Consider the following 23,239-nt stretch of genomic DNA (forward strand, 5'->3'; position numbering starts at 1 on the left):
CTGAGGCTGGGCCTGGGGCTGGGGTTGGGACGAGGGCTGGGACGAGGGCTGGGGTTGGGGTTGGGGTTGGGGTTGAGGCTGAGCCACAGGCTCAAGCTGGGGCTCAGATTCTTTCTCTTCTTTTTCCTCAGACTCCTTTTCCACTTCTACAGCACTAACATTCTCTTTCGCAGGAGAAAGAGACTTACATTCTTTATCTGGCTCAACTTCAAATTCCATCTCTGGCTCCAATTCTTTACTAGTTTCATTTTCTGAAGGTTCTATACTTTCAACTTGATTAGTTTCCATTACCTCTTGCTCAGCAATTACATTTTTGACATTTTCAACCATCTCTAGCACATCCATAAGTTCTTCAGGCTGACTATCCTGCTGCTTCTCATTTTCCCTTACCTCGGTTTCTTCCTCCATCTTAACTTCCATTTCCTGTTTCTGTTCCTCTTCCTCCTGTTCTTTCTCTGCATCACTATGAATTATACCTACTTCCTTTTCCTCTTCCTCTCCTGCTTCCTCCACTTCTACATCATTGTGCTGATTACCTGTCTCCTCCAACTCTTCCTCTCGCTGAGCCACCTTACCCTCTTCTTGTTCCGCCTTCTGTTCTTCATTACGCACCACCTGATGCTCTTTTTCCTTCATTGATTGTCTTCTAGGCCTAGCCTCCATTTTATTTATTTGTTCTGCAAATTCGATGCGTCTACTTTCAAATAAAGCTAAAGGATAAAAATTTACATGTGTAAAATTTACTATTACTACAAAGATTCAAAGTCAAAATTTTTTACCTGATCACAAACTGTCATTAAGCTTCATCTAAAAGTGTTCTTGTAAAGAAATGGATAAGATTGAATACAGCAATTACAAACATGAAATGATAAAAGCAAAAATCCACTACATAACTATACACTTAGAAATTAGTACACAAAACTAGACTATCAAGTTAATGTTATCTAATTAATGGAAAATCAGGTCTATCATGCTGCTTAACTTTTATGCTAAAGAAAAAAAAACTTACTTAAAAATATACAAGTATTATGGCATCATATTATGCTTTCGTTTTTCTGATTTCAAGGAGACAAATCATCTAATCACTGCATTAGTAGTGTCTACCCTTTTTTCTTTGTATTATTTTTAGAGAGATTTTTGATGTAGGGTGTGTATACTCACTGTAGGGGGAGAGAGAGACAAACAGGAAGTAATTGTTCCCAGGGGGATGGCCACACCACAGTCCCTTCTCCATTTTCCTCAGATTCTGGGCACACATGCACATGCACCCAGCATGAGTTTTAAGGCACTGGGTTCAGGGCTATAACCACAATCAACTATGTAGGAGTCTAGCAATGTACCCAATACTCCATCTGCTGATCCCAGTAGTGTCTACCCTACTATGTGTGCTTCCTGTATGAACTAATCAATGTTTGCCTTGTCTTGCTTCATTAGCATTTTTATTTGGTTACTAAGATTACCAAGCAAAAAGATGTAATCTTACACAATTGCTTAAAAAATGTATGGGCCATGAGGTGGTGTGGTGCTTGGGGGTGCTGGATTCCCACATGGCCAACCATGGTTCTGGACCTGGCAGCTTGCTTTCTCAACTTCCCTTTCTGTCTCTGGTCAAATTAAGAAATAGTAACAACAAATGGAATTAAATAGTTCTTAAAAAATCAATCTACCTATCTATCTTTGAGTTCTAGATCTGATAGCTTGCTTTCCAGCTCTCTCTCTCCCCCTCATGGTATCCCTCTCTGATCAAACTAAAAGGAATAAATGAATAAATAAAGTAAAATAATTATTAATTAAAAAAAGATTCTATCATGAAAGGGGCATGGTGGTTAAAGGACTGGATTCCCACAGGGGCACTGGACTCCCACATGGCCAACCATGATTTAAATCTCAGACATGGCAGCTTTCTCTGTCTCTCTGGTCAAATTAAAGATAATAATAAATAATTACTTTTTTAAAAAGTGTCCCAGAAAAACATTTTTAAAATTCTACCATGAAATAAATACTCCTGGGGACCAGCGGTTGGCGTAATAGCTATGTTGCTGGACCCCCACGTAGTCGACCATGGTTCGAGTCCCAGACCCAGTGGCTTTAACTCATGCCAGGCACATGTGCAAGCACACCCAAAATCCCAAGAGGAGAATGGAGAAGGAAGGCCATCCCACCTAGGAAGTGATTTCTTGCTTTTCGTCTGTCTCTTCTTTCTGGCAAAACTCTCCCCCCTAACCCCCCCCCCAAAAAAAAAAGAACGAAATAGTCCTGTATCAAAGACCTCGTTAGTATTCCAGGAAAAAAAAGTCAACAAATTAACTATTAAATCACAATTTCAGGAAAGAAATGTGTACAAATGTATTACCTTATCCAGTAAGATTTCAATGCACTTTATGAACTTACCATTCATTTTTCTCTGTGACTCTTCTATTAGTTTTTGGGTAGCTGGACACATTCTTCCAGGAATATAAAACAAATGGGGCTTTGTCTTAGTTCTTATATATTTAATTATCTTGGCATTATGCTCATTCCATTCTTCTTGCTTAAAACAAAACAAAAAGTACAAGCTCAGTAGATTTGTCAACATGAATTAACCAATTTTAGAATTCTAAAACCCTACTCACCAGCTGTGCAAGCTCAACCTTTTGTTCCAAAAGTCGCAGTTCTGTCTGTTTAGCACGCCTCTCCTCAAACAGTTCTCTCCTCTCATTTTCAACCTGTTTTCGCTCTTCTTCTGCCTGAACTTCAAGTTTCTGTTCAATTTCTTGGCGCCTCTTTTGCTAAAAATATGCAATCTGCTTTAATATTTGTATAATAATAGATAAAATAATCAAGGCATATTTGATTCCAATTTTCAATTATCTAAAAGTTTATTACTCATTCTGATTGTGTGAGCCACTACAATTTTATTAAGTAAAATTATCTGTTGTATGTTTCACCATTTCCAATTAAGGATGCCAACTACTAGTAATTCAAATTTAGGATTTAGCATTTGGAACTGGTTTCAATTTGTCTTTTAGGAAATGGAGACCAAGTCTTTTCACACAAATTCCTAAATTTGAAGATCATAAATCATAATATAAACAACTACGCTATTCCAACATGGACAATAGGGCCAGCAGATGGTGTGGAGGTTAAGGTAGGTGGATCCTACATAGTCAACTCTGTGGTTTATACCCTGGATCTAGCAGCCTGAAAAAACACACTGGCCATGTATGCACATGTGCCCAAAATCCCAAAAAGAGAATGGAGAAGGGATTGCTGAGAAGCCATCCCCCCTAGGGGGTTATTTCTCACCTTCCCTCTCTGTCTCTGTCAACTACATGCTCCCTATAGCCAAAAGTATTTAAGAAAAAAAAAGCACTGTTTTTAGAGGCTATCTTCAGTTATTCTTTCCAAATTAAAGAACTTAACATAAGCCCTAACTAATTAACACAGTAATCATACTTCCCCTCATTTCGGAAAATTATCAACTTATTCTTCAAACATTAGTATGCTTTTTTTTTTTTGGAGAGATTTTCACTGTAGGGCACGTGCGCTCGCCAGACAGACAGAGAGAGACATAGAGACAGAAAGCAAGAAATCACCCCCCAGGGGGGATGGTCATGCCGCAATCCCTTCTCCTCCATTCTCCTCTCGGGATCTTGGGCACGCACGCACACGCGCCTGGCATGAGTTTTAAGCCACCGGGTCCGGGACGCGAACCGCGGTCGACTACGTGGGATTCCAGCGACATAGCCATTACGCCAACTGCTGGTTCCCCAAACATTAGTATGCTTTTTAAACCTTTTACATTCTCAAAGGTAACACCTCAAAGGTGGGATAAGAATGTATTAATCTCTGGGGCCAGCAGGTGGTGTGGTAGTTAAAGGCACCAGACTCCCACATGGTTGACCATGGTTTGAGCTCTGGACTTGGGAGGTTTGCTTTCTCACTTTCCCTCCCTCCCTTCCTCTCCCCCCCCTTCTCTCCCTTTCTGGTCAAAGGAAAATAAAGTTAAATAAAATAATTATTCTGAAAAAAAGAATTTATTAATCTCCTTTAACCAAAATTTCATCTCCCTTTCCTTATAGTCTTTCCCCTAAAAGCAGTAACCTGGCTTTAACTTCACAGATACAATTTGTAGCTTTTCTACCGAAAAAATAACAGTTGGCTAAACTATAGGGAATCGTATGTTTTTGCTTCCAGAGTGCTAAATATTGTCTTCCAGTGTATAAATTAAGTCTTAAAAATTGTGTGAGCCACTATAATTTTAGAAAGTAAAACTGAACTTGACAGAGTTCAACTCCTTTCAGAAAAAACACTCTGAGACCTAAAGAAATGAAGAGACTTGTCTAAGACCGCACCATGAGGTTGTTATAGAGCTTAGACTGGAAGCCATATTCTGAAGAGTTACAGATCGGGGCTTTGTGCATGAAAAATAGAAGTTCACTCGATTCTTATCTCAAAACAAGACTTGTTGATAAGAACAACCTCATAAATAAAAATGTTTTTATCTAACTTTATTTTAGGATTGCAATGAAGTCTTTAAAAAATTATGCTTTTAAAAATAAACGAAGCAAGACAAAAATATCAAAAATACCCTTTCAGTAGCAACAGTGGACTCTTGTTTAAATTTCTGAAGCGTGCCCATCAACAAGCCAAATATTCGTCGATTCCTAAACAACAGAAAAAGAAACTCAATTTAAGATCCACTTCATTTAAACCTGCCATTCTCCAACAGCTATTATAGCTCTTGAATAACCACTTCTCTTTCTTTAAAACTGCATTATTTGACAGCTTTTTTCTCCTGGAAGAATACAAAACATACCTTTGCTTTCCCTTTTCATCCATATTTTGATCCTGGATAAGGTCTCTACGTGTACGCTCCTTGGAGGTAGCTACAACTGAAGACTGCAAAGCTGGCTGCAGAAGAAAAGAAAATCTCAGTAACATAACTAGCATATGGGTGACAGGCTTTTAAGAGTATGTGGTGGAGCCAGAAGGTGGCGTGATGGTTGGGGCGCTAAACTTCCACATAGTCGACTGTGGTTTGAGTCCTGGACCTGGTGGCTTTCTCTAAGTGTGCCCACACTCTAGCAGATTAAAACAATAAATAAAATTAAATAATTTTTTTTAAAAATAAAGAGTATGTGGCAAAAGCACTATATTCTTCTAACAAGTTATTTTAACCTTAATACCTTTTTAACATCATCATCCTCTGGGTCGCTTTCTTGGCGTGATTCTCTTCTTGTCCGACGCTCCCCACCCAGCCTGACATAAAACATAATTTAAATGACCACTTTAGATTTTAATGTAAAATTTTATGCCAAAGAAAAATAATAATTTTTTTCTAGGTCTTAGCTACAGAAAACTTACTGTCAACACCCCATTTTATTCTTTCTTACAACAGTGAAAGGATAAAATGTGTCTAATACGCATATCATAAAATAGGTCTCCCATAATATATACTTCTCAGGCCAATTAAGTATTAAAAAGACAATACACAATAGTAGTATGGATTGGCATTTTCCCAGTCAAATTTTTCTCCTGACTTGTTATGAGGGATTGACTCAGTTCAATACCAAGAGAACTCAGGAGAAATGATCAACTATCTGATTATAATACAACTCAATTCAGCAGTGTTTATTAAATACTAACATCTGTACATTTAACTCAGAAGATAGAGAATTAAGAATACCCTCAAGAATCTTTTAACGTACCTACTGACTGCCCCTTCAAGATCTCTCTGTTTGGCTGGGGGTCCTCCTCCGCTATCTGAGAATCCACGCCTGTGATTACAAATGTCCAAAATAAGGCACATCAAATAAAAAATAAACAATTTCGTTTGGGACAGAATTTACTTTAATTTTTAGAAATTCTTTCAATTAAAGTAACTTTAAGTGGCATTCACTCTAAAATGCTTTCACTGCATTTTTTTAAAGACAAGTTTAACACAAAACTGGTACAGATAATATATTTTTCAACCTCTAGTTTTCTATATAAGAGATATTTCAGTATAACTTCACTGATTCAGAAAACTATCCTATCATAGCATTAGACAAAAGACAAAGCAAACACTGTGTTATTCTAACATTGGCTCTATCACTAATTTTGTTCGAATCAAAACATAATTTAGTATAAAAGAAACCTTACCTCAGCAATAAACTACCACGTCCTCTACCTCCACCAGGACCAGAAAGGGCCAGCAATCTGGCTTGGATGGGCCTATTAAGAGATTTACAAACCAGCGTAAGTCATGCACATCTAAGGACATGAAATACTTTCACTGACGGGATGGATCACACAGAGTAAATTTCAAAAGTTCTAAAAAGATGGTTTCAAATCCACGTGTTTCAAGCAAGACAGGAAGTAATACTTCATTCAATTAACGTGTGTTTCCACGATTATCACATAAACTACCTCGATGCCACTACACGTTAACACGCCTGTACCGGTGCTCATCCCGCCCTTCCCAAGAAAGCTGCACATGGGCAAGAGCTGGGGGCGAGGCGGTGCACTGAGTCCCGGGAAGGTCTCGGAGCCAGCCCTGGGCCGGGCGGCCTTCGGAGCGGGAAGCGGCTTTGTGCTGCAGTTCCGGCCCTGCAGGGCCGAGCGCGGGAACTGGCACTTTGGGCCTTCTCACATGCGAGAAGTCACCCCAGCGCACCAAGGCCCCTCTCCCTCTTCACACACCTGAGACCGGAGCCCGAAGACGGTGACCAGGAACCACCCGTCACCGAAGACGTGGTTCTACCGCCGCCCCGGAACAGGCCTCGATGTTTAAGCCTTCTTCAGGGTCGGCCGCCCTCCCTGCCCCCAATACACCCCGACGTGAGGGCTGCCTCTCCCAGGTCGCAGTTCCCCGTCCGGTCTTTACCTCACATCATTTGGATCCCGCCCGGTGAGCTTGCGAATATTCTCATCAACGTTCTTTAGACTCTCTTTGGCCTTTTCTAGCTGCTCCTGCAAAGTTCTCACTGCGACCGCCATCTTCTCCCTGCAGCAGGCTTCGCCACTGCTCTATAGGCCCTGCCCCGCTGTACCGCGCTACGCGACGCGAAAAGACTGACAGCCGAGCTTGGCCAATGACGATAGGCCTTGTTATTCGGCCTCAACCACTAAGCGACCGGAAGGGGGAGAAACTGCCGGCCTTTGTGACTCCGGGCCAATGAGAAGTCGGCCAGGCGGTCGCCTCCTCCCCGGTTAACTGCGGGTGGCTGGGCTCCGCTTCTAGCGCAGCGCGGGGGCGGGTTTGAGAGTCCCTGGGTCCTTGGAGACGTGCGCTTGGAGGCCTGCAGTCTTGGTATGGGAGCGCGGAGTTTCCCAGCGCTTTTAAGCTGTGGGTGTGACGTGCCAACTGTCGTTTTAACTACCTAATCACATCAGGATAGGCCAGAGGCGAGTCTACGTCCCCTCGTTCCCCTAACCCTGTCAATGCTTTACTTAGGAAAGGGCGCGGCCAGTCTGATCACGCGCATGCCTAGAAAGGGGTTGGTGCACGCTTCCCTTGATTAGATTAAAGGGAAGCAAAGAATTAGGGATAGGGAAATAGCCATGTATAACAGCAAATAATTGTTAGGGGCTGGGCTTGTTCTGCACGATGTGTGAAACGCCTTCTATGCCTTATTCCTCACAAACTAAAAGTTTAGCTAAAAATGCCTATTAATAACTGATACGAAAATGGACATTGAAGGTAATACAACTGCCCCTAGTACACAGTATTTGAGAATCACCGTGGGATCAGGCACTGTGAAGCTGTACTAAAAGAATAAAGCAGCGATGTGACAGATGAGGCAGACACGGTTGACAGCCTATTCACCTGACCTAGACCAGGTGGTTGGCTTAAAACCGGGCCTAGGGCACAACCCTAATGTTAGTGGTATGTGTGTCTCTAGCTTGAGTACTATCCACGTAGGAGCTGGTTTTGTTCCAAAATCATATGTATTATGTGTGTTGCTCAGAAAATATTTTCCCCACAGAAGCCATGTTATGAATAATCTCAGCCAGGCATCCTTGTGCTATTAGCTGCCAACAATTCAAGCTACCACAGTAATTCATCAAGTCACCTTTGAAAGCCGCCACAGTGTGTGTATCAGCAGTAAACTAGGTTCTGAGGAGAAAGCCTAGAACAAGAGAGCTGTAGGTCTTGCTTTTGTTGAGTTTGTATTTTCCTGAAGCAGAGATCATCATTTCAAATATTTACTAAGCTGCTGTTATGGGCCAGGCACTGTTCTCGACACCTGGATACATCAGTGTACAACAAAGATCTCTGAAGAAGCTTGGGAGGCAGAATTTGGAGACAGGTTACAAACAAATTATATAGCATTAGGAAAGTGAAAAATGCAGTAGAAAAAAGAAAAGGCAGAGCTACATAAGAACAATTAGAATTGACAGTTATAGGGACCAGCAGATGGTATAATGGATAAATCGCTGGACTTTCATGTAGTCGACTGTGGTTCCAGTCCTGGACCAGGTGGCTTAAACTCACACCAGGTGCATGCCCAAGATCCTGAGAGGAGAATGGAGGAGAAGGGATTGTGGCATGGTCATTCCCCCTGGGGGGCAGATTTCTCGCTTTCTGTCTCTCTGTCTCAGTCTTTCTGGCCAGCGCATGTATCCTATAGGAAAAAAAAAAAAAAACTCTCAAAAAAGAAAAAGAAAATAACTGACAGTTTTATAATTCTGATTGTAAGCATAACTTAACTGATTTTTATTATAATCCTGTATATTAAAGTACTGGAGGTGTGAGAGTGTGGTAATAGTAGATCCTAATCACCAAATGTAACATTTCCATAAGGAACAGACCTATTTAAAAAATTTGTTGGAAGGGGGACCAGCAGATGGCGTAATGGTTATTTCACTGGACTCCCACATAGTACATCAGGCTTTGAGTCCTGGATCCAGCAGCTTGAAACATGCCCAGGCAAGGGTGTGCATGCATGCCCGGGATCCCGAGAGGAAAATGGAGAAGGTGTTGCAGCATGGCCATCTGGCCACGAAGGGTGACTTCTTGCTTTCTATCTCTAGTCTCTCCAGTGAGCTCACATGCCCTATAGCAAAAAGCTCTTAAAAAAACTACCAAAGCATTTTTGGAGGATGGGGCTGGGGCTGGCAGTTGCCTCGGTGGTTAAGGAATGGATTCCCATGGTTCATGTCCTGGATCTGGCAGCTTCCTTTCTCACTTTCCCTCTTCCTCTCTGCCTCTCTCTGGTCAAATTTTAAAAAATAATAATGATAAGTAAAATGAAATAAAATAATTTTAAAAATCTTGTTGGAGGGTGCATATGGTTGCTGGAAAGATGCAGAAACAGAAGGACAGTGAGAAAGTACCCCCACATGGGGTATGATCATGCTGTAAACCCTTCTCCATTTTTCCTTTTGATATTTTTGAGTGCATGTGTACACACGCACCCAGTGTATTTTTCGAGCTGCCAGGTTTTGAACTTGAACCGTGAAGTCAGCCATGAGTGATGCAGCTGCCTTAACCACCATGCCACTGGCTGGCCCAAGGAAAATACTTTTAGCCAAACACATAGGGTCTCAAAAAAAAAAGGGGCCAGGGGTTCCCTTCCTAGGATCCTAGTTTTGTTTTGTTTTTGCTGTAGGACACTGGCATTCACTGGAGAAAGACAGAGATGGAAAGTGAGAACTCAACTCCCAGGGAGAATGGCCACTCTACAATCCCTTCTCTTCCAGTCTCTTCTTGGGATTTTTGGGCACACACACATACACACATGCACCTGAGCAATTTATCCTTTGCTTTGTGGAGGCTCAGTGGAATGCTGTGTTCAACATTAATAAGTCCTAATAAATTAGTTTCCTTTTTATTTTCCGAAAGATTCTTAAAACCCCATGTTATTATAGTTTGAGAAATCAACCTTAGTTGTTCATTTGCTTACCTTTTAACTTCTCTGGTAGCTTAGACTCTTATTCCTTGATGGTGAGGATGAGGAAGCCATCTAGACATAAAAGACTTGATTTCACATACAGAAAATTTTAGTGCTGGAAAAATTAAGATTATGGTGGCAAGATATGTTCAAAATTACACTATTGGGGCCAGCAGGTGGCATAGTATTAAAATGCTGGACTCCCATATGGCTGACCGCAATTTGAATCCTGGACCTGGCAGCTTGAAACTCACGCCAGGTGTTTGTGTGCTCGTGCGTACATGCTCAGGATCCTGAGGGAAGAAGGAAGGGGAGATTGCTGCGTGGTCATCCCTGCTGCAGGGTGGTTTCTTGGTTTCTATCTTTGTGGCAAGTGCATGTGCCCTATGGCAAAAATCTCTAAATTAAAAAAAATTTACACTAGTATTCTCAAAAGCTTAGATGCAACTTTTTGCTTGATTTATGGAATGAATAGGATGAAATGATTCAAACATTTCAAAGGACATGTTTTTTAAAATTCCATAATTACAATGGAACATAATTTTAAATTCTTTTTTATTCTTTTTTTTGGAGAGGCTTTTTTTTTGCTATAGGGCGCCTGCGCTCACCAGACAGACAGAGAGAGACAGAGAGCGAGAAATCACCCCCCAGGGGGTATGGTCACGCCGCAGTCTCTTCTCCTCCATTCTCCTCTCGGGATCTTGAGCAAGCACACACACGTGCCCGGCAGAGTTTAAGCCGCCTGGTCCAGGACTTGAACCGTGGTCGACTACATGGGAGTCCAGTGACATAGCCATTACGCTAACTGCTGGTCCCAAATTCTTGTGAAACGGTATGAAATGTTGAGAGATTATTGCTAACAATTTAATAAAACCCCCCCAAAATATATTTTTTAAAGATTTTTGCCATAGGGCGCATGTGCTCCCCAGAGGGAGACAGTGAGAGGGAAAGTGAGAAATCACTCCCCAGCGGGATAACCACGCCCAATCCCTTCTCTTCCATGTTTCTCCTGGAGTTTTGGGCATGCATGCACACACACCCGGTGTGATTTTCAAGCTGCCAGGTCTGGGACTCAAATCACAGTCAGCCATATGGGAGTACACCACTGAAACCACTATGCCACCTGTTGATCCCAAAACTCAACATATTAATTTGGGTGAAGTAATTAATTTGAGAAAAAAATCACTCCATAAATTACTAGGAAAAAAAATGAATCATAGGCTAAGCAATATTTTACTTTTTTATTTGCTATCATCATTATTAATTTGACCAGAGAGAAACAGAGAGAGAAGGAAAAGTGAGAAAGCAAGCCATCAGTTCTGGGACGCTACCCATGGTCAGCCATATGAGAGTCCTGCACCTCATTCACCACGCCACCTGCCGGCTGGCTAAGCGATATTTTCAAGTAAGAGTCTGCAAATTTAAGATGTAATATTTAGCATATGTTATTTGCATCTCTAAAGGAATTAAGTCTCACATCGGCCACAGGTTTTCAGAAACTCCATCCCACGGTCGTCACTTTACTGTGTTAGTCAACATTTTTCATCCACCTAATCTTCTGATTAGTTTTTATTTTCTGGCTCAAGTATATCCTGCTTATGCTTCCTCCGACCCCCCCTTATGTCTTGCACACCACTCCTAGTAAACTTACTAGAGGTCAAAGTGGCTCTAAATCTTTTTTAATGGGATAACTTCTCAATAAACCTAAAGTTTACAGTCTGAAAACTGATTTCTTCTCTCTTTTTAAACAAATTCTCATACTGAAAAACAGATGACTTTTGAAAAAGCCCATAGAAATTCTTGCTGAGGACTTTTAACCTTTACAGCTAATCAACACGGAAGTGGCGACAGGAACTCCTCACATCTTGAGTCTCCACAACCCTAATCGGACCCCACGAAGGAAGAACCTTCCTTATATCCGGTCGGCGCCTGGGAGAGGAACTCCGCGATCATAGAGCTGGCCTAATGCCCGGCTAGAAGGGACCGGAAATTGCGTCTTAGCCCCGGGTCCTGGGGTTGGATCCGGCGTTCGCAGGCTCAGCCGGGCTGTCGCTGCTGTGAAGCTGATTTCTTCCGGCCGAGGGCGTGGTGGTTCTCGGAGTGGGCTGTCCACAGCTCCGGGCTAACTTTGGTACCGGCCTTTGGGAAGCCAAGCGAATTCCCTGGTCTCCTTATCACGAGGGACAAGGCCACAGCCTGAGGAGGCCGCGGCGCCGGCTAAGTCGTACCTGCAGGAGCCGGAACCCAGGCCCAAGCCCGGGCCCCGGCCCAAACGGGAGTTAAAGCAGGAAATGGCGGATGAAGCGTTGTTTTTGCTTCTCCATAATGAGATGGTGTCTGGAGTGTACAAGTCAGCGGAGCAGGGCGAGGTGGTGAGTCAGCCAGTCGCCCTTGGGGGTCCCTTGGGGGTTGACACTTCTTGCCTCCCCTCAGTTCATTCTTTCGAGAACGGACCGGTGGCCACCCTACGCCGCCCCGGGTGGTGACAGACTGGTCCAGCTACGGGTAGCCTAAACCCTAAAACCTGTCTTTTGACATCATCCTTTTTAATTTCTTATCTCCTATTAATTGTGTTTTTTTTTTTTCTTTTTTGCCCGTCTCCATACCTTTATCATGCAGGCCACAGCTTTTCTTACTTTCATTGTTTATCATGATTTACAGCAAGGTTAACTGCAGAGCTGCCTTTGGCACGTTTACCTAATTTTGCTGCTCTTTTCAATACTTCTAAGGCATCCACTGCACAGACCTGTCCCAGCCTCTTCCCCATCTCTAACGCTCATTACTATTCCACACAACTGGAAGATGGAAGCCTAACGAGGTTTGAGATCAAAGAAAAGTTTGCAGGTGTTATGATAATTAGAAAACAGAATTTCAATTGTTTTAGAAAATATTTAATACTTATTAAGTCAGAGCTAGTTGTAGATGCTGGGCATGTAGTGATGAATGAAACAATGGCCCCATCCTCATGGAAATTACGTCTTCTTTTTTTAATAATTATTAATTTTATTATATTTTATTTATTAATTCTTTTTTTTTTTTTTTTTTGACCAGAGAGAGACAGAGGGTGAGAGTGAGAGAGAGAGGAAGTGAGAAAGCAAGCCACCAGGTTCAGGACCCCAACCCTGGTCGACCATGTGGGAGTATCCAGCGCCTTAACCACCACGCCACCTGCTGGTCCCACATGGAAATTACTTCTAACATAGGAGTTCTCATTTACACATTGATTCTTTCACAAACTGTTCATTAAGCTTGTAGTGTGTGCTTGATACTGTACTAGATAAACAATACCCGTGTCTCACAGTCTTTGGGGACTAGGGACTTAATAAATAAATAATTAAGAATTGGGTGATAATTAGGTATAGAATTATGTAGTTAAAATAGATTTTAGAAGTAAGATATTCCACAGTTATGTTCAAGTCAGGAGACTTTCTGTAATACTATTTATAGAAAGGGGTAGAGGATGATAATAGGAAAGACATCCTAGGCAAAGGTAAAGGCATAGAGAGGTATGAAATATGGGTAAGCATTTGCTGTGACTATATTGAATGGGGGAAGAGTGAAAGAATTGGGAGCTGAAATTGGAGCTTTGTATGATTAAATAATTTGGACCCTCAGAGGGGGATTTTTTTTTTTCTTTTAATTTGCTAGAGGGCATGGCGTGCTGCTAGACAGAGACAGAAAGTGAGAAAGCACTCCCTACCCCCTATAGGCTGTGATGACACAATTATTTCTCTAGTTCTCCCTTCTTTTGGGGATTTTGGGCATGCACACAAATGCACCCAGCATGCTCTTCAAGTCACTGATCTGAACTCAAACCATGCCGTCAGCTAAATGGGATCTTGTCACTTTAAACTGCTGCAAGGTGGCCCCTCAGTGGTTGATTTTTCAGGAGGTGAATGATGAGGCTTATTTGCATTTTAGAAAGATGGGACCAACAGATGGTGTAATGATTACATTGCTGGACTCCCATGTAGTCAACTGTGGTTTGAGTCCTCCTAGACCTGGTGACTTAAAACTCATGCCAGGCATGTGTATGCCCAAGATCCTAAGAGGAGAATGGAGGAGAAGGAATTGCAGCGTGGCCATCTCCCCAAGGGGTGATTTCTTGCTTTGGATCTGTCTCTCTTCAGCGAGCACACTTGCCGTATAGCAACAATCTCTCTTAAAAAAAAAAAAAGAAAGATATAATAATTTAGTGTTTGGTCTAGGCTAGAGAAGGAAGATCCTTGTAGTCAGATCCATTGTTGTGGAAGTCACATCAGGAGATGATGAAGATTTAAGACAAGGATAGAAAAGAGGAATAAACACATATGAAAAGTACCAAGTACTGTTTATAGGCCTTGATTAATTAAGTATAGGAATGAGAATTAAAAATTATCCAGAGGATTTTAACTTAAGTAGCTCTGGATTGGATGGTGGTATCTTTTTTTCTTTTTGGAGAGGTTTTTGCTATAGGGCTCGTTTACTTGTCAGAAAGACAGAGAGACAGAAAGCGAGAAATCATCCCCCCGGAGGGATGGCCACGCTGCAATCCCTTTTCCTCCATTCTCTTGGGATCTTGGGCATGCACACACACGCGCCAGGTGTGAGTTTTAGCCACCGGGTCCAGGACTCACTGCGGTCAACTACGTGGGAGTCCAGTGACATAGCCATTATGCCAACTGCTGGTCCTGATGGTGGTGTCTTTAATCAGAAAAGGGAATAAAGAGGAAGAAAGAGAGAAAGAGGTGAAGACAATTATTTTGGGGCAGGTTGAAATTTGAGGTACCTCTTGGTTTTGTAAGAAAAGGTGTTGCCACTTTATAAGCCACAAGAAAGGCACGATATGTTGGAATGTATCATTAGGAAGACATATCTGGGAGAATATTGGAAATGAAATAAATTCTAATTCAAACCCACCTGTAACAGATCTTTCCTAAGTTAAATCTTTGACTTTATCATCATCATCGTTTGTTGTTTGTACAAAGCTAACCTTTCCTTTACCCTTTTCTCCAGATGATTAACAATACACCTCCTTTTTTTTTTTTTTTAAGATAAATTTTTGCTATAGGGCACATGTGCTCACTGGAGTCAGAGACAGAAAGGAGAAATAACCCTCTGGGGAGGATGCCCATGCCACAATCCCTTCTTCTCTGTCCTCCTCCCGGGATCTTAAGCACACACACATTCATGTACACATACCTGGTGTGTTTCAAGCCACTGGGTCTGGGACTTGAACCACAGTTGGTCATGTGAGAGTCCAGAGCAACAGCTGCTACTCCACCTGCTGGTCCCCTGCTGCTTCTTTTTATAATCTCATGTTTCTCTGGGTTAACCCAAAACAAAACTAATAGAACTATTCTACTCATGACTGATATTTTCAAAATGTGTGCTAATCATATAAGAAAAAGGAAATCCATGTTCTGAATAGAACTAAACTAAAAATAACTTTTCTTATTGCAGTATTTATGGTGGGGAAAAAATTGAATGTACATATAAACAATTTTTTAAATAATTAATTTTATTACTATTATTAATACCATTTTTTAAATTTGACCAGAGAGAGAGTGTGCGCGTGCATGCAGGTTGCCAGGTCTGAGACTCAAAGGTGGTTGGCCATTTTGGAGTCCAGTACCTTAACAACTACATCACTTCCTGGCCTCTAAACAATAATTTTTAAAAACCCAGGTAGGGCCAGTAATGCATAAGGGAACTGAATCTCAAATGCCAACCACACAGTTAGAATCTTGGTCCCAGCAGATTGAAAAAAAACATGCTGGGTGTGTGTGCGTACCTTTGTGTATGTACATACATACGTACGTGTGTGTGTGTGTACACATGTTCCAAAGTTGGACAGGAAGGAGAAATGGAGAAGGGATTGTAATGTGACCATGCCCCAATCTGGGGCTCAGTGCTTTCTCCCTTTCCTTTTCTCTGTTTTTCTGTCTCTGGCAAGCACATACACCCTCTGGCAAATAAAGTTTTAAACATATTTCAGAGGAAAAAGTGTAAATATTCACATTGGTGGGACCAGCAGTCGGCATAATGGCTATGTCGCTGGACTCCCGAGTAGTCGACTGTTGTTCGAGTCCCGGATCCGGTGGCTTAAACTCATGCGGGCGCATGTACGTGCGTGCCCAAGATCCCGAGAGGAGAATGGAGAAGGGACTGTGGTGTGGCCATGCTCCCTGGGAGGTGATTTCTCACTTTCTGTCTCTCTGTCTCTCTCTGTCTTTCTGGTGAGCGCACACACCCTATAGCAAAAATCTCTCAAAAAGAAAAACAAAACAAAACAAAACACATTGGTATTTTTAGTCAGTATTTTAAAACAATTTTGAACACTAACATACTGGTATTTTAAAAAAACATTGAAAACTATTATTTTTTTAATAGGAAAATGGACGATGTATTACTAAGCTGGAAAACATGGGGTTTCGAGTGGGACAAGGATTGATAGAAAGGTGAGCAGTATGGATTTGAAAATTTTCTTCCAGGTAGGTTATGAACCAAGATGATCTATTTGAAAAAAGTGCATAAAATTTGAGATATTTGAATTTTAATTTCCTAATATTGACTCTTCTTTAATTTACAGATTGAAATATCATTTTAGGTCTAATGCTATATTAACTTGATTAGTCAAATTTTAATATTTAAAGAAAATAAATATTTTAGAGTTTTTCCTGAAAATGTTGCTATATCGAAACTACTATCTAGAACCTCATTACATATCCTACATTAAGGTCTAGCAGTTTCTTTAAATTGAAAGAAATTTTGTTTTATGAGTATATGAGTGAAAATGCCTTAGATTTGTTTAGGTATTCAATAATCTCCCAATTTTTATATCAGTTTTTACTGTTCTTTTCTTACTACCTGAATAATTGACCTCTGAGTATATTTTATATTGCAATACTTTGGTCATGCTTAGCCCCCCTGAGATAGGTAGATTTTTTGGGTGGAGGGGGAGAGACAGAGTTTCATTGCAGTCTTTCTGCTCTATTCTCCTCATTAGCTAGGACCCACAGGTACATGATACCACAATTGGTCTGTATTTGTTGGACCTTCCTTGTGATTTTAGTTATCGTGCAGTGGCACCCTCCTGCTTGTATCACCTTAACTAGTCCTGAAATTTTGACTATACTGATAGACTAATATGTCATTAGACTAATTTTAGGCCCCATAATTATGTAACAAAATGTGAATCCATGTATAGGATCTAGTTTGCCTAATGCTTTTCACTTTATGACTATCATTTAATGTTCAGTGCTGTTTTGACATTAGAAAATTAGTTAATAACTTGCCTCTCTCGTTTTCTTTGGAGGAAAAATATCGTATTACTTCTAGTTATTTTTTTAGGTTTACAAAAGATACGGCAAGGTTCAAGGATGAGTTAGATATCATGAAGTTCATTTGTAAGGACTTTTGGACTACAGTATTCAAGAAACAGATCGACAATCTAAGGACAAATCATCAGGTATTTAGATTAATTGCAGCCTTTTTTTTTTTTAAGTGTTTTAAAATAAATGTCTTATTTTAGTTGTTTACTAATTATTTAAACTGTTTACAACTTAAAATAATTTCTGGTCAACTTTTTATGTTACCAATAAATCATTACATTATGTTAAATTTTTTAAAATAGCAAGTGTTGGTGCCGGCAGGTGACTTGGTGGTTAAATGTGTTGGATTCCTACATGGCCAACTGCAGTTTATGTCCTGGACCTGCTGGCTTGCTTTCTATTTTTCCTTTCTTTTCTTTCTTTTTTTTTTGTGAGAAGTTTTTGTTATAGGGCACATGCACTCACCAGAAAGAGAGAGACAGACAGAAAATGAGAAATCACCCCCGAAGGGGGATGGCCACGCTGCAGTCCATTCTTCTCTTGGGATCTTGGGCATGCAACATGCATGCACACATGCCGGCGTGAGTTTAAGCCACTGAGTCTGAGACTCAAACCATGGTCGACTACACAGAAGTCCAGTGATATAGCCATCTCGCCAGCTGCTGGTCCCTCCCTTTCCCTTTCTCTTTCAAATTACAAAATAATAACAAATAATAACAAAAGAATAATAACAAACAATAATAAATAAATAAATCTTTAAAAAAAATGCCAGGGTTTTAGGATTTGGTTTCTTAATTATTACTACTTAGTAGTAATAATATGCAGAACCACAGATACACTACACTTATGTTTCTGAGAGTAATTTCTTTTTTTTTTGGAGAGATTTTTGCTATAGGGCACGTGCGCTCGCCAGAAAGACAGAGACAGATAGAGAGACAGAAAGCGAGAAATCACCCCCCCGGGAGGATGGCCATGCCACAATCCCTTCTCCTCCATTCTCCTCTCAGGATTTGGGCATGCATGCACATGCGCCTGGCATGAGTTTAAGCTGCCGGGTCTGGGACTCAAACCACGGTCGACTACATGAGTCCAGCTTCATAGCGATTACACTAACTGCTGGTCCCTCTGAGAGTAATTTCTAAGATCAAATTTATAGAGTGTTTTTTAAGTCTTAAATTACTCTTAGATTGTTTATTATCACTCCCATATTTTCTATTCTTATAATACTTTATTACTGAAAAATTAGTAGTAATAGGTGTTGTGATAGGTAAGGCAGTGAATTTCACATGACTGGCTGTGTGATTTGAGTTCTGGACCTGGAAGCTTGAAGGACATGCCTGGTATGTGTGCATGAATGCTTGACCAAAATTCCAAGAAAAATGGAGGAGAAGAGGTTATGTTATATTCATCTCCCCCTGGGTAGGAGAGTGATTTTGCTTTTCTCTCTCTCTCTCTCTCTCTTTCTCTCATAGCTCCAGCAAGTGCACATGACCTATAGCAAATTAAAAAAAAAAAAAAAAAAGAATAGATTACATAGAAAACTATGCATTTAAATAGAATGACTTTATTTTATAAACTTCAAAGACATACTTAGAGTTGATTTGGAATTTTGATTAGGTAAAAACTTAAAATACTGTATCTTTGGCCACTCAGTGGCACAGTGGTTAAGGGGGCTGGATTCCACATGGTCAGTTTGAGTCCAGCAGCTTGAAAAAAACACCAGATCCTTGTATGTGCCTGCCCAAAATCCTGAAAGGAGAACGGAAGAGAAAAGATTGCTATTTGGCCATCCCATTTGGGGGTGTTTTCTCACTTTCCTTTTCCTGCCTTCCCATTGTGAGCACACATGCCCTATAGTAAAGTTTAAAATAAATAGAATAATTTATCTAGTACTACAAATAGGATTTTTTTTTTTTCATATCAGAATACCAGCCTTAGCTTGGAATTACTTGAAATGCTAATGGGAAGAAGTATCTTTGATTTTAATTTTTAGACATTATTGAATAAGAGGTAACAGCTAGTTTCACAGGGTCATGTTTTTATTTTAGAATTCTTTAATTGTGTTTATTATCATGATTATTGTTTTTAGTTTGGTTTAGGGTACATAGACTCACCAGAGAGAGAGAGAGAAAGTGAGAAAGCAAGAAAGCAAGCCACCAGGTCCAGTTCTCAAACTGCAGTCAACCATGGGAGAGTCCAGTGCCCCAACCACCACGCCATGTGCTGGCCCCTACATAGTCATATGTTAATAATTCCTTTTCTCTAGACTATGAGCTCTTTCAGGGTAAGAACTATGTCTTACATGTCATTATATCCTTAGTGTATACAGATAACTAGAAAATATTAATGTTCTAAAATTCTGAACTCAACAACTCTTCAGCTTGAACTTTGTAAAACTACTTCATTTAAAGAAAATTTGAGGGACCAGCAGATGGTGTGGTTATGTCACAGGACTCCCATGTGGCCGATATGGTTCAAGTCCCAGACTTGGAGGCTTGAAACTCACACCAGGTGTGTGTGCCTGCATACCCAGGATCCTGAGGGGAAAATGGAGAAGGTATTGTGGAGTGGCCATTCCCCGTGCGGGGAGTGATTTCTCACTTTCCCTCTTACTGTGTATGTCTGTCTCTCTCTCCAGCTACCACACATGCCATAAGGCAAAAAACTTAAAGAGCCAGTAGGTGGCGTGGTGATTTAGGTATTGGACTTCCTCATGACTGACCAGAGTTTAAGTCCTGGATCTAGTGGCTTAAAAGTCATGCTGGGCGTGTGTGCGTGCACGCCCAAAATCCCAAGAGAAAAATAGGGACCAGCAGATGGTGTGATGGTTACGTCACTAGACTCCCATGTATTCAGCTGTGGTTTGAATCCCGGACCCAGTGGCTTAAAACTCAGGGGGAATGCGTGTACATGTGTGCCCACCAAAATCCTGAGAGGAAAATGGAGGAGAAGGGATTGTGGCATGGCCAACCCCCCCCCCCCCTTGCAGCATGGCGATCCCCCAGGGGGTGATTTCTTGCTTTCTGTCTCTCTGGTGAGCGCACACACCCTAGAGCAAAAATCTCTCTAAAAAAAGGAAAGAAAAGAAAAATAGAGAAGGGATTGGATTGCAGTGAGGCCATCCCTCCTGGAGGAGAGTGATTTTTCACTTTCCTTTCACTATTTCTTTCTGGTTAGCGCACATGCCCTATGGCAAAAACCTTAAAAAAAAAAAAAGTAATAAATGAAATTAAATATTATTTAAAAGAAAAGTTAAAAAATATGGACTAAATACAACTTTGGATGTTTTCGTCTTTTTGAAACAGGGCATCTATGTACTTCAGGACAACAAATTTCGTCTACTTACTCAGATGTCTGCAGGAAAACAGTATTTAGAACATGCATCTAAGGTATTTAAAGGAATAATAGGTTGGGGTTTTCAATAAGAAAAGAATAGAGGGGCCCAACAATGGTAATGCAACTGAACTCACATAGGAAAGGTTCTGAATTTGTCTTGGGACTTCCTTGTGTATACTGGGTGTGCATGCATGCCCATGATCCCAGACAGCTAAGACCAGAGGTGGATCTCAGCATGAAGATCCTATTGGATACTTGTCTTTCCCTCTTTTCCTCTCTCAGATGAAATATTACAACTTGAGAAAAAAGAAAAAAAAAAGAGTAGAACTCCAAGGGCAAGTACTGTGGCAGTTAGGTTCTTAAATTAAAAATAGGTTTTAAGGGACTGGCAGGTGGTGTGGTGGTTAAAGTGCTAGACTCCCATATGGTCAATCATGGTTTGAGTCCGGGACCTGGAGGCTTACTCTCTCGCTTTCCCTCTATCTCTCTTTCCTTCTTTCTCTGGTCAAAATAAAAAATAATAATAAAAATTATTAAAAAAAAAAAATAGGTTTTGGGACCAGCAGGTGGTGTGGTGGTTAAGGTGCTGGATATTCCTATATGGCCAACCAGGGTTTGAGTCCTGAATCTGGTGGCTTGCTTTCTCACTTCCTCTCTCTCTCACTCGCCCTCTGTCTCCCTCTGGTCAAATTAAAAAAATCAATGAACAAATAAATAAAATAATTTTTAAAAAGTAGGTTTTTTTTTTGTTTTTTTTTTTGAGAGATTTTCACTGTAGGGCGCGTGCGCTCGCCAGACAGACAGAGAGAGACATAGAGACAGAAAGCGAGAAATCACCCCCCAGGGGGGATGGTCACGCCGCAATCCCTTCTCCTCCATTCTCCCCTCGGGATCTTGGGCACACACGCACACGCGCCTGGCGTGAGTTTTAAGCCACCGTGTCCGGGACACGAACCGCGGTCGACTACGTGGGAGTCCAGCGACATAGCCATTACGCTAACTGCCGGTTCCCCAAAAGTAGGTTTTAAAGTTCTTTTTTGTTTCTTTAGTTTTCTGTTGGGTTGTCAGAAAAGTCATGATGCATTCTTGCATAGAAAAACAGAAAAAATACATCATGACTCTTCTGACAACCCAATATGAAATAGACATGTTCATCATGTTACATTGACTTAATGCTATACTCTAGCTGAATGGGTTTTGGAAGTCAATCAAAGAAGCACCACAGCTAAATACCAGTAAAAAAGTATATTTAAGATAGATTAGTTGTCAAATATAGCATAGATATGTGAATAAAGATACTCAAATTTATAAATTTGATATGAACAATACAAAATTATTCACCCAGAATTTGTATGTATGGTCTCTTCTAGTAGATTTTTTAAATTGTTGATATAATTAACATTTGTTGCTAAGAATACAAACTTTTTTTTGAGAAGTTTTAGCTATAGGGCACGTACACTTGCCAGAAAGACAGACAGAGAGAGAGAGAGAGAGAGAGACAGACAGACAGACAGAAAGCGAGAAATCACCCCCCAAGGGGGCGGCCACACCCTTCTCCTCCATCCTCCTCTTGGGATCTTGGGCATGCATGCACACGCACCTGGCACGAGTTTTAGCCACCGGGTCTGGAACTTGAACCGTGGTCAGATATATTGGAGTTCAGTGACATAGCCATTAAGCCAACTTCTGGTCCCCAAACTTTTTTTTTTTTTAAGAGATACTTTGCTTTGGGGCATGTGTGCTCGCCCTAGAGAGAGAAAGGAAGAGAGACAGAAAGAAATCACTCTCCAGGGGTATGGTCATGCTGCAATTTCTTCTCCATTCTCCTCTCGGTACCTTAGGCACATATGCACACAATGCCCAGCTTGGGGATTTTTGGTTTTTTTTGTTGTTTTGGAGAAGTTTTTGGTATAGGGTGTGTGTGGGCTTGCCAGAAAGACAGAAAGTGAGAAATCACGCCCTGGGGGGGGTAGCCTCTCCACAATCCCCTCTCCTCCTCTTGGTCTTAGGCATGCAGGCACACAACGCCCAGAGTGAGTTTAAGCCACCGGGTCCGGGACTCAAACCACAGTTGACTTAATGGGAGTCCAGCAACATAGCCACTATGCCAACTGCAGGTCCCTGTTTTTTTTTTGTTGTTGTTGTTTGCTTTGGAGAGGTTTTTGCTATAGGGCGCGTGCACTCACCAGAAAGACAGAGACAGAGAGACAGAAAGCGAGAAATCACCCCCCAGGGGGGATGGCCATGCCGCAATCCCTTCTCCTCCATTCTACTCTTGGGATCTTGGGGATACATGCACGTGCGCCTGGCGTGAGTTTTAAGCCGCCGGGTCCAGAACGTGAACTGTGGTCAACTACATGAGAGTCCAGTGATATAGCCATTGCGCTAACTGCTGGTGCCTTAAGAATTACTTTCTTATTTACCTTTATTTATTTCTTAAAGTATTTTAATTTGACCAGACAGGGACAGAGAGAGAAAGTGAAAAAGCAAGCCGCTAGTCCCAGGACTTGAACTGCAGTTAGCCATTTGGGAGTCCAGCACCCTTAAACACCATGCCACCTGCTGGCCCCCCCAGCTTGACTTTTAAACCACGAAGTCCAGTACTCAAATTGCAGTCAACTACCTACATGGGAGTCTAGTGACGTAACCATTAGTACAGCTGCTAGTCCCAGAATACAAACTTTTTTTTTTTTTTTTTTTTGGAGGGCTTTTTGCTATAGGGGCGCGGCGCTC

At 41.3% G+C, this 23,239-nt stretch overlaps 2 protein-coding genes across 8 annotated transcripts in view; one reads left to right on the forward strand and one right to left on the reverse strand.

Moving 5' to 3' along the window:
* Positions 1-7,060, reverse strand: part of PNN (pinin, desmosome associated protein) — a 7,732-nt gene extending 672 nt beyond the window's left edge. Inside the window, exons 1-9 of the mRNA XM_027773377.1 lie at positions 6,848-7,060; positions 6,124-6,195; positions 5,691-5,759; positions 5,169-5,241; positions 4,799-4,893; positions 4,571-4,646; positions 2,613-2,768; positions 2,392-2,530; positions 2-710 (exon numbers count right to left, since the gene is read on the reverse strand). Coding sequence (XP_027629178.1) covers positions 2-710; positions 2,392-2,530; positions 2,613-2,768; positions 4,571-4,646; positions 4,799-4,893; positions 5,169-5,241; positions 5,691-5,759; positions 6,124-6,195; positions 6,848-6,960 — 1,502 coding nt within the window. The 5' untranslated portion in view covers positions 6,961-7,060. The remainder of the gene's footprint in view (position 1; positions 711-2,391; positions 2,531-2,612; positions 2,769-4,570; positions 4,647-4,798; positions 4,894-5,168; positions 5,242-5,690; positions 5,760-6,123; positions 6,196-6,847) is intronic.
* Positions 7,061-7,226: 166 nt separating this feature from the next.
* Positions 7,227-23,239, forward strand: part of TRAPPC6B (trafficking protein particle complex subunit 6B) — a 33,543-nt gene continuing 17,530 nt past the window's right edge. For 2 of the 7 annotated variants that reach the window (XM_027773387.1, XM_027773386.1), the window contains exons 1-4: positions 11,697-12,229; positions 16,230-16,297; positions 17,178-17,307; positions 20,476-20,559. In XM_027773387.1, the coding sequence (XP_027629188.1) occupies positions 12,149-12,229; positions 16,230-16,297; positions 17,178-17,307; positions 20,476-20,559 (363 nt within the window). In that variant the 5' untranslated portion in view covers positions 11,697-12,148. Of the gene's footprint in view, positions 7,274-11,683; positions 12,230-16,229; positions 16,298-17,177; positions 17,308-20,475; positions 20,560-23,239 lie in introns of those variants that run through there. The other 5 variants (XM_006152355.2, XM_014589287.2, XM_027773389.1 and 2 more) reach the window with 5 other exon arrangements.

The sequence above is a fragment of the Tupaia chinensis genome, unplaced genomic scaffold (genome assembly GCF_000334495.1).
Source record: "Tupaia chinensis unplaced genomic scaffold, TupChi_1.0 Scaffold000350_1, whole genome shotgun sequence".
Lineage (NCBI taxonomy): Eukaryota > Metazoa > Chordata > Mammalia > Scandentia > Tupaiidae > Tupaia > Tupaia belangeri.